General features: G+C 38.0%; 1 protein-coding gene across 1 annotated transcript; it reads right to left on the bottom strand.

The window, feature by feature from the left end:
• Positions 1-11192: 11192 nt before the first annotated feature.
• On the bottom strand, positions 11193-12056 carry LOC142523104 (uncharacterized). The gene has a single exon (XM_075626751.1). The coding sequence runs from the start codon at positions 12054-12056 to the stop codon at positions 11193-11195; it is 864 nt and encodes a 287-aa protein (XP_075482866.1).
• Positions 12057-12275: the final 219 nt, after the last annotated feature.

Raw genomic sequence — 12275 nt, 5'->3', positions numbered from 1 at the left:
TATTTAGATGGCTGGTCTCCACAAAGAACTGTGGATGCGGATGGTGACAATCCATTAAATTAGAGTGTGCTTGAACAACTGATGAAGTCCAAACTTCAAATTTCAACAGGAAAACACTCAATTCAATTTTCACTTCGGTCGACATCAACATATTTATTCTGATCACCAATCGCTTCTCTGCCAAAAATGCATGAGATATTTTTCAAAAGCACTGTGTCTGAGAGTGTGCGTAGAACCAAGTTAAGAATACTAACATCTAAATTTGAAAGCTTGAGGATGTAAGAAAACAAGACAATCGTTGAATATGATCGTAGGCTGCGTGATACTACAAATGAAGCCTTCAGTCTCGACGATCCAACATCAAATGAAAGACTGATCAGCAAGGTCTTAAGATCTCTTCTAGAATGGTTCAACATCAAGATATGTGCAATTGTTGAGTCTAAAGACACTTCTACGCTTAGTTTGGAAGATTTGACAAGCTCTCTAAAACTTTTGAGATGGATCTGGACTTGCAGAAAAGAGATAAAGAGTAGACTATTATGCTGCAAGTTTATGATGACTTCGTCAATGACTTAATTCAATTATCTTAGCAAGTCAATGAGTCTGATTTATGTGAAAATTCCATTTCCTTGATTACAAAGAAATTTGGTGATTATCTAAAAAAGATGAGAGAAAAAGAAATCTGTTCAACCACCTAAACTGTAAACTTTGGTTGCTCCTGAGAAAGATAAAAGACTTGAACTTACTCAAGGGCAATTTAGTCTAAGGAATGAATTGATGATTCAAACAGATTTCAAAAATTAGAATCGATTTAGTGCAGAGAATGTTCTGGATTCGGTCACTACGCAAATTAATGTGACAACAGACTTCAAAGGAACAAGGGTATGGTTGTCTCCTTAAGTGATGAAGAATCTGAACAAGAGCAGGAATCCAGTAAAATTGAAAATCACACGTTTCTGTCTGATGTTTTGAGGAAAAAATGCTGGTTGCAAGTAATCCGATAGGTGTTTCTTCTGGTGATTCAACACCTGGTCGCAACATCTCTTCAAAATCAGTGTGTCTCAATGCAAAAGCTCTCGGTGATTCGATTTATTTGGAAACCCGAGAAATCGATGAAGATGAAATCACCCTAGATAATATGGAGACAATGTATGAAGAACTGTACGAGGACTGGATCAAAAGAACCAAGATAAATTCAATCATCTCAAAATAGAATATAGATCTGAAAAAGTGTGTGTCATGACTTGAAGTTATATTGAGTAAAAAGGACCATGAATTGCGCAAAGTCAAGGATGATATTGAAAAGGCTACAAAGACTCTAGCCAAATTTAACTCGAGTTCGGCAAATCTTGACTCGATATTGATGATGGGAAAAGACAACAAAGCTGGTCTTGAGTACATTAACAAGGTGTTTGAGTATAGAGAATCTTCCAACTCTGGGTCGCATTTTACTGTTTTTGTGAATGAAAGCAAAGATAGTTCAAACTCACCAAGAGACACTCCTTCTGTCAAAGCTTCATAATCTAAGAAGCAAGATTCTGTTCAAAGGCCAAATCAAAGAAAGTAACGTTTCATTTGCCACCACTGCTCTAAGTCAGGCCATATCAAATCTTTTTGCTTCAAGCTGAGAGATGATTATATGAGCTGGGAAGCAAACCGGATGTTAGCGCAACATTGTTAATAGGAAACCTCCAGTAAATAAAGTTTGGGTACCTAAGGCCGAAATTCTATGTACTGTTATTTATACATTCTTGAGAACTAACATTGCAGGTATTTGGTATTTCGACAATGGGTGCTCGCGCCACATGACAGGATCTAAGGACCATCTCACTGATTATGTTGAATTAAGAAGTGAACGTGTGATCTATGGAGGTGGGGAAAAAGAGATAATTGTTGGTAAATGGACGTTGAATATGGATGGACTTCTAGAACTTCACAACGTGCTCCATGTTGAGAGAATCAACTCACACTTAATAAGCATTAGTCAATTTTATGAAAATGACTTGCGTTAAGTTCGATAAAAATAATTTTGAAGTTTTTGACAAAGCTAATGTTTGTGAAACGTCCGGTACTTTTTAATTTTAAAATCCTACTATTTTTTTGGAACATAAAATTTCAAAATTATTCTTTTAAAAATAACTTAACAATTTCACAATCCAAACTAGTTTAACATCTAAAAATTCAAAGTGTATAAAAAATCCCTAACTCGTTAATTAACTAAAAATCCTACGTCGACTTTTAACAAGATCAACTAACATCAAAATAAAGCATAAAATCCCTAATACATCATTAACAAAATCTTTATTTCAAAACTTTCATTATCAAGCTAATGCGGAAAATAATTGTCCATCGGGAGTGTACTGCCGGATTCAATCCACTCAAGTGTCAGCACATCCATTAATCTCATCCTCACCTACAGCCATCCAAACCTAGTGAGTCTAATGACACAGCACGTTCTAACCATGAGTAACAAATAAGACATATACATGCACATGTATTAAAATCATATTTTTATATAAAATAGCTTGTAATCATAAATAAATCATGAATCATTTAATCGTAAAGCTTTCCATCCTCATATATCGTTTTAGGTGAAGTTTGATCCTTGAAAGTGACTAGCTGTGAAGGATCGTGTGCTGGGCACCCTGAAGTGCTTCAAAAACAATATTCTCCATGAGCTGCAGTAGCTCGTGTTCTAAGAATGTTAACATCGATGAATTAAATCGGGTTTGGTTAAATACCAAGCGGAAAATATCGAAGTAATCCTTCGTGAAGAAAACTGATATATTTGATAGCCTTTTAACTTATGTGAACTGAGTAACTGAAATAAGGGGGATCAGTTCTCGCATACTCAGTTCAGTTATGGTGAGAACTGAACTGATGACAACTGGAACTGATCAAATTAGTTTGAAAACAGAGGTTAATCAGTTAAGCACACAAGATATGTTTATGGATGTTCGGAGACTTCAACTGCTCTTACGTCACCCCTTCTACCACCTCGGGTAGGATACACTAAAAGACTTTGATTTATACAACACTTTGTACAAACCCACTCAGTTTAGGACTTACACTACTGCCTAATCTGAACTCCTAGCCTAGACTGAAGGCAGCACCTTTCAGCCAACACTTGTTTAACGTCTGTGTTTTAAAGACTACATGCACAAGTTTATTGTCTTTGTGCAAGACTTTATTTGAGTAGTGGTAGAGTGTGTGAGTGTGTGTGAGAATAGAATAATGAATACACCGGAAAGGTGTTCTCACACACTGAAGGAAATGAGCTTCTAAACTAAGTTGATATAACTTGAGTATTCCCTCTGGACAGATTGCTTCTTGTAAGCTAATAGGCAATAATCGTGCCCTTCTTCTTCACACACTCTTATTGTTCTTCTCATCAAGTCTTCACTGATCTTCATCTTCTAGTTATAGGCGGGAAGCTTGATCGAACAGTGAGTCTCAATTATTGTATACGTTGCATTTTGAATTCGTTCATTGAAATATGTGTCTCGAATTTTCCGACAACTCTTCTGAAACACTTTGTCTTTAAGCTCTGATGCAACGTTCATTATTGTCCTTTGACTGGACAATTGTTTTTGTACCTTTGTTCATAGCTGGATTCTATTAATGTTGTCTGTCGTGTTTCGAAACTGATTGCTCCTAAATGATGTTCTGAACTGATCAGTTGAACTGGTCTTGTTCTGGTGAGATGAGATCAGTTGACTCGTTAGCTGAACTGATTTCACTACTTCAGTCGAAGTGATCTGCTGGGATCTTCATCAGTTGAACTCTTTATCAGCTGACCGGGCTTCTGAAGGTCTTCTGTTGAACTACCTATCAGCTGGTCATTCAGTTGGACTGTTATATGATGCATCAGTTGAACTGGTTTAGTTCGGTTGATCAGTTGATGCTTTCAGTTGGCTTTTTTGACAGCTCCAGTTTTGGCTCATAATTGATTATTTCAGTTTCAGTTTTTTGCGCACTTAGGTAGATTTAATAGCAACAAGATAACAAGTTTTGTTAACATCAAAATCAAGCAAAGATTGCGAACATGAAATGTTCCAACAATCTCTCCCTTTTTGATGATCACAAAACTTGAGCAATAAACGCGATTAAACTGATTAAAAGAATTTTTCAGTTCGAGGGATGGTATATTTAAAATCAGTTAAAATTCCCCCTTAAGAACTGAATTAAAAACTGGTTTAAAACGTTTTTCAGCTGAAGGGATCTAATAAAGAAAGGGTTTTTTTTTAAATAATTTAATTTTTATATTTTTATTCAAAATTAATTAAAAAAAAAATTGTTTCAAAAATATTCCAATCCGTGCTTCGTAAGCACGGACTATTGTCCACGTTGCGAGCGTTCCGTGCTTACGAAGCGTGGACGACGTGGAGCCACGTGACTCTTATCTGCGTTGGATTCCTTCTTCCTTCTTCCTCTTTCCTTTACCCTCTCATTTTCGCATTTCTCTGTTTCTCCCCGCCTCACCGAAAAATTTTTGTGACGAATTTTAGAAGATCGACAACATATTTCAGAATGACAGTTAATCGCGGTCCAGAAGATCCCAGTGTCCTCTATTTACAAGCGACACATATGTCATCAACAATTTCTTCCTTAACCGTTGATGATATTGTCAAAGTGACGAGGTCAGACAATTTGATTTGGAAGTTATACACTGATAATACATACATAATCGTGTACTTGCATTTTTGAATCATATGGGTTTCTATGGAGTTTTAGAATGTGGCTCACAAGTTTTTGATAATCATTTGATTACTGCTCTTGTTGAACGTTGGCGACGCGACACACTCGTTTCATTTTCCATGTGGTGAAGCAACTGTCACGTTACAAGATGTGTCAATAATTTGGGGTCTAGCAATTGATGGTGGAGCAGTCACTGGAATAGATGTGTCACATAAAGTTGAGGAATGACAACACATCTGTTTGGATTTGTTGGGATTTTTCCCATCATCAAAACATTTGAAAGGTGGTCATTTGTCTATGACTGCACTTCACGATCATTGCATGTCTAACCTTGTTAATGATGATACCTTGAAGTAGATGTTGTGAAATATACCCGTTGTGTAGCGTTAATGATTATTGGAGGAATAATGTTCCCTGACTATTAAGGAGGGTCTGCTAGACTAATATTTTTACAATTGTTACGTGATATTGATAACGTGAAGTCTTATAGTTGGGGTAGTGCAGTTTTAGCATTTCTATACCGTGAGTTGTGTAACGCATTACGTATAGAGAAGACTACAATGGCTGGACCTTTATATATCCTGCAGGTATCTTTAATGTAATGTGATTATTTAACAAAATTTTTTTGTTAATTTTGTTTAACTATTTTTATTATTATAAGCAGATATGGGCATGGAGCAGGATTAAATGTGTTAACCCCGACCGAGATGGGTTAACATTAGGTGTATCTCCCGTTGATCCAGATGCTATTATTCCAGCTTCTCCATATGGTGCACGGTAATATTTAAAAATTATTGTGGTAATATCATATATATCTCGTATAAATTTTTGATATGTAATTGTTTTTTTTTAAATTGTATGTGGAAAATTGAATTTAGTTACACACATTCGCCAACACATGGTGTAAGAATTATAAGGGATTCTCTAGATCGTATGAATAATAATGAGGTATTATATAATTTTAATATTTAATATTGATTAAATGAAGATTATTTTGTTTTGATTAGATGAATTTCTAATTTGAACATTTTTATTTTTTACAGTTTAATTGGATCGTTTATCAGAAGAATGACATAGATGTGAAGACGATTATTGATTCATACGACAACGAAATATGGCGATGTGTTTGTCCCCTTATATGCTTTGACATTGTAGAGATGCATCGTCCTAATCGGGGGATGCGACAACTTCGAAGACGACAATCAATTCCAGGGACTGCCGTCGACAATGATGATATGCATAATATAACTAGAATAGGACATCGAAACACCGATTGGAGAGATTATCATAGAAATTCAATTGAGTTGTGGAATAATAGGCTGAGATATGTTGCTAAAGCGGTGCGACACGGGCGATCGATGCAAACTGACGAAGACTACTTCCAATGGTATAATCGAATAACTGTACACACCATATCACCTGCAGTTACTGCCGTTGGTTTTCAACCATATCCGTACAATACTTTTGTCGGACAATTTAATGTTCAACAAAATTTCAGTACGCCTTCTCCTTTTTCGCATCAATCATCATTCAGGTGGGGAGGTGACATGGTTAGACAACCAAGTGGGTTTGCAGGAACCTCTACTACTCAACCTGGTTTTTTCAGTGATTCAGGGTTTGCTGACTTTTGTTCGTTTGGTCAGCCGGATTTTCAGACTCCGTATTGGTCGAACACACACATTTTTACGAATTTGCTTAATGTTGGTCCTCAGCATCTTGTGCATGACACTCGACCACAGAGGAATGTTATTTCACCTATCACTTTTCCAGGTTAATCAAATGAGGAAAATCCTGAAGATGTAGGATTGCGTAGAGGGACGAGAAGACGCAATCCACCTGATTGTGGGACAGGGAGCCATTTAGTATCATTTTAATTATGACGATGATTCTTCTATTTAATTGTAACTATATAATTTCTATTGTTTTACCCTTTGCATTGTTGCATCGTACAAATTGTATTATTTCTACAGTGTAGTGATCATAAGCGAAAGATAAGCTGAAATCAAACTTATAAACAAACACATCCAAAAAATGTTTTAAAATGTAAACATCTCAACACAAGAAAATACACAAGCGAAAGATAAGATGAAAAAAACAGCAGTGACATCTCTGTCCTCAAATTTGTTGTTCTTCGTTTCGTGCTCATCTGCGAAAAGTCAACTAAAATTAAAGAACACGAAACTTTAGTACATGCAATGTCTCCACTGTACAGTAATAAACAAAGAAAAGCATTGGAGGACATACCTCATTCAGCTAGCATCAGGAATCGTTGATCACGGCTCATCTTCGTCATCTTCTGGTGGTGGCACTCCCGATGCATCCCCTTACTGCTGATAGTCATACTGAAAATGGAACGGGGGAATGAACGGCGGAGGTGGAGGGATGGTCCCTGGGTCAACACCCCCATGGACTAGCAATGTGCGCATCATGGACTCGACATAGGCGAAATGTTCATTGACGTTCGAGTTGACTTGGTCCTGATGAGCCATGAAGGCAAGAGTCTTGTAGGATCGAGTTCTTATCGCTTTACCAAAAACTATAGCTAGTGGTAATGGTGCAACTCAAATATTTTAAACCGCACAGCAGCTCAAGTACCACGGTTCGATCGCTCCACTAAGCAGGGACAATTATTGCACCCAACAATCTCCCTCCCAATAATTGCACTCCTTGCAATCAATGAGAATCGAACATGTGACCTTGGCTCTGATACCAATTTTAGGACCGAGTGCTTACCGCTTTACCAAAAATTGTAGCTAGTGGTAATGGTGCAACCCAAATCTTTTAAACCGCACAACAGCTCAAGCACCACGGTTCGATCGCTCTACTAAGCAGGGACAATTATTGCACCCAACAAGTCTCATCCAGTTTGTTGTTTAGGGACCTCCTACGGGGCTGTGGGCGACGCGGGGCTGCGGTGCTCGATCCACCTGTATCTCCCTCATGAGTGGGGAAGTCTAATTGTCGTCGTGTACTTCCACTGCAGGTCCTCTCCACAGATGGGCTTCATTGGTTGCAGCCACTCCTCATCATCACGGAACACAACCCCTGCCCTCGCACACAACTCTGATATGATAGTGGGAAAGAAAAGCCCGATGTGTCTATTATGCACACTCATCATGATTTGAGAATTGATGAACTTTCCCACATCGATGTTGTAACTCTCAGATAACACATATAGCACCACTGCCCGCTCCTTTTGTACTTCACTCTTGTGTGAGACCGACATCATTCTCCTTGCCAAAAACAAATACCAAAGGGCAATATCAGCCAGTAAGATATTTCTCGTCAAAACAACTTGGTGACCCCCCTACTGGTTTCCATATTGCCCCTGGATGACACAAGGTGTCTATTATCACAGCGTAATTCAGGGCAGCAACCAATGTCACTCCCCGAGCCCGCGCCTGCGCGACTGCACAATGGGCCCCTATAGCAACTACTTCGTATTCGTCCTCGCTTTACGAAAATGATTAACCCAAGTTGCTATAGAAGTCCATTGTAAGCTATTATAAACTCATTTTAAAGTCTTTAATTTTTCAGATGTGGGACAAGGGTATCACAATCACCCCTCCTTCAGAACACGACGTCCTTGCTGGTGACCGGCTCTGATACCATTCTGTTACGCCCCGAGCCCGCACCCGCGCATGCGCGACTGCACAATGGGTCCCTATAGCAACTACTTCGTATTCGTCCTCGCTTTACGAAAATGATTAATCCAAGTTGCTATAGAAGTCCTATGTAAGCTATTATAAACTCATTTTAAATATTTAATTTTTCAGATGTGGGACAAGGGTATCACAACCAAAGACTGGAAGGAGGAATCATCGACCTCGGGCGTTTCTAAAAATGGATTGATTGTACCCGAATCAAACGACACAAGTCTACCCCGAACAAAGGCCTTGTCATTCGTCCTCTCACCCGCATTTGCATAAAATTCTCGCACCACCGATACAACCGCCGCGTTAGGTGGAGCTCCAAATTTTTCCCATCCCCGCATCTCCAACCCCACTAGAGGCCCTACGTATCGATCCTCCCTTTGCCTACGAAATCCCCGTTCGGTAATCGGGTTTCTATGAATTTTCGCATGTTCATATCGAGCCCGAGCCGCCTCACTCATAAATCTAGTTCTATCAAAGGAAAAAGAAGAGGAAGAGCAAGGATTACCTTTCGCCTTCTTGGGAGCCATGGTGATAGGAGCTGGAGGTGGTGAAGTGTGTTGGAGAAAATGACTGGAGAATTAGAGTAGAGGAAGAGGATTTTTGAGTAAGGATTTTATATGAGAGGATTTGAGAAAGAGGATTTTTCAATTAGGGATTTTAGAGAAGGGGGAGGGGAATTTGGGTTTAGAATGAGAGAAGGGGGAGGGGCGAACCTTATAGGCTCGCGCACCCGAGCAGTAAAAGATTACCACATGAACAATCACTCGTTGAAAACTTGACGACCTGCATATGTTGGCCACGACTTGGTCTTCCTACAGTTGCAACTGAAGCAGTTTGGTCACGTACATCGTACTTGGCAACATGATGTTCACTAGATTTTATCGCCCATTTCTCATACTTCCTACATGCATAATCTGACCACAGCTTGTAATATCCCAACTTTTTATCATTTTATTGTTTATGATGTTATTCATGAGTTATTATTGTGCGGTATGGTAATGGATATTTCACATGGTAAGGGTGGTTTATAATGGTATTGATAGTTGTTATGGTTGTGAAGGTTTAATGGTGGGATTTGGATTGATGGTTTTGTTGGTTAAGTTGATATGGTTGGTTATTGCTTGTTGTGATGGTGTTTATAGATGATTTGATCATGTATTTGAATGGTAATGAATGGGTAGAATAGAAAGTTGATCTTGAGCCAAATAGGAAAGAAAGTGCAGAAACGGTATGAAAAATGTGGCAGTAGTTGTGGTTTTTAGCATAATGTTTTGTATATTGATCCAATTGATTTGAGGCTACTTTCATTAGAAAGATAAGATATAAGGCTATAACTTTCATGTTTTGAGTTTTGTTCAAGTCATTAGGGAAGACGTGCCAAAAGTGGCCCGAAATGTGTCGTGTGTATTGTTGTTCCTGCACTGACACATGTTGAGAGAATGAGCATAACGTTTTACACAAATCTTCAAATGACATGAGGCCAATTGGAGATGCAAGAAAAGACATAGAACCACAACTTTTATGTTGACCACTTTTGCAAATTTGAAAGTTATAAATGCGTTTTTCGGCAGAACAGGGCGCACATATGCGCCGGGTGCTGAAGTTTTAGTGTTTGGGCAGAGCGGGGCGCATATGCGCCCAACAGCCTGTTTTTTAAAAAAAACGTTTTTTTAGGGATTGAAGGGCATATTTATTGAAGTGTCTAGAGACTTCTACTCATTTCTTCTCCTTCCATTAGTTTCCAACGGTTCAAGCCCTTTCTCTTCAAGATTTTCTCTCCTTCATTTCCCTTCATTTCTCCAATACAAGGTTAAGGATTTTAGTGAGTTCTTAAGTTCTCCTACTAAGATTTCAAGTTTCAAGGTAAGAATTCTTTATTTTTGGTGTTGGAAGGGTTTGAGGTATTGAAGGTTTAAGTTGGATTTATTGATTCTTTTGACTATTGGTGATGATTTATGGTTGTTATTGTGTATATTGTTGTAGGATTTCCTTTGAGATCATCTAAGAAATCACTTGCTTGTTGGGTTGTAACAAGAAGCTTTTCTTTATGCTCACATGTTATATATATGTACAAAAGCCATGTTTATTGATGTCTAGCTCCTTCCATTGTGATGTTCTTGACATATTTGTTGTTATATATTCATTGATCAAAGAATTACCATTGCATTTATTGTTAAAGGAGCTAGAAATTATTGTTGCTTACCAAGTGTTTGTTCAATTGCCTCAATGAAGTTTCCTATGATTAAAGTCAAGGAATGACATGCATGTTATTGGCCAATTTCATGATTACGAAGTATCTCTCACAGCTTTGATATTTATATCAAAGAGATACTTACCACAGGTCACAGGTCACAAGTCACAGAACTATCAATTCCTTTTCTTTAATCCATGCCAAGAGATATCATCTATATTGCTTTGTTATCTATTGTTCATTGAAAATGGTATTATTCATTTTCATTGCCATTGCCATGTTTCAAGCCAAGCCTATGTATATGTATTTGTTATTTATAGCTTTCTACTTACTGAGTTTTATCTCATTCCAGTTAATATCATGTGATGCAGGTGACAAGAAAGATTGAAAGGGATTGTCCAAGAGAGAAGAAGTCATATGGCATGTTAAAGGGGAAAACTTTTGATCATGTAACTTTAATTTGATAAGATGAACATTAGTAATCATGAGTATCATGTATTTTGTAGAAAATGAATCACATTTTGTTGATGATATTTTGAGAATTGTTATGTTAAAAGTTTGATTTTTTTTTTTATAGAAATAGTATATTGTTCTTCCCCTTTAAAATGTAAGGCTTCCGCGTGTATTATTCCTTTTAAATTTAAATGTCATGGGAGTGGGGTGTTACACAGTTGATTTTCCTGAACCCTACGACCACCTCTTGTCACATGTTCAATGAAATATTGTGCGCACCTCAGAAATGTCAAGTGTACTATGGCAGATATAGGAAGTCTACGAGCACCCTTCAACACATTGTTTAAATACTCCGGCATATTGGTTGTCATAACCCTACGTCGCCAACCACCGTCATGAGCCAAACTCCATTTTTCTTTTGCAATTCCAGCCAAATATCGGTGCGCCAAAATGTTTTTTTGCTTGATTGCCTCCATTATTGCTTCGAAATTACAAATTTGATTTTGTGTGCCTGCCGCCCAACATAAATCTTTCAAATGCACGTCTTTGAATTTAGCGTTAAAGTTTGAACATACATGTCTCAAACAAAAACGATGCACACCGTAAGGAGGTTGAAAATATGGTAGATCTTCAGTTGCGCGCACGATTCTCTTAAGCCTATCAGAAATAAAACACACACCATTTTCACCACGAACAACATGTCTTCCTAGGTTCTCCAAGAACCATTTCCAAGAATCTGTTGTTTCTTCATCCACAATAGCAAATGCTAGCGGTAGAACCTGATTGTTCGCATCCAGAGTGACACCGATCAACATTTTGTGCTTGTATTTGGTATACAAGTGTGTACCATCGACACTAATTATTTTCCGACAATGACGAAACCCATCAACACATGGCCTGAATGCCCAGAAAACATAGTTCAGTGTCTTACTCATTTCAGTGTTGGCTTTGAGATGCTTCCACTCCACAGCTGTTCCCGGATTATATTTGGACAAAGCACACATATATTTTAAAAGTAATTGAACAGAGCTCTCCCATGTACCATAAGAAATTTCCATAGCATGTTTCAAACTTCGTCATGCTTCTGTGTACGAGATTTGATATCCATATTTATCTTTCACATTTTCGATGATATACTTAATCTCGTACGAAGGATCACAACGAACAACTCCCAATAGCGTATGTGCCACCATATCACTGTTCAAATTCTTATGGTCTATACCAACAGAGATAGATATACATGTGTGAGACCCGCCATATTTTGTTATTTCCAATAA

This window comes from Primulina tabacum, chromosome 13 (assembly GCF_025594145.1).
Source record: "Primulina tabacum isolate GXHZ01 chromosome 13, ASM2559414v2, whole genome shotgun sequence".
Classification (NCBI taxonomy): domain Eukaryota; kingdom Viridiplantae; phylum Streptophyta; class Magnoliopsida; order Lamiales; family Gesneriaceae; genus Primulina; species Primulina tabacum.
The sequence above is the reverse complement of the archived record's forward strand: the minus strand, read 5'-3'. Positions and strand labels throughout refer to the sequence as shown.

Bases quoted from the DNA above. Each gene is read 5' to 3' on its own strand.
- LOC142523104 (XM_075626751.1), bottom strand. From the start codon at position 12,056: ATGGAAATTTCTTATGGTACATGGGAGAGCTCTGTTCAATTACTTTTA.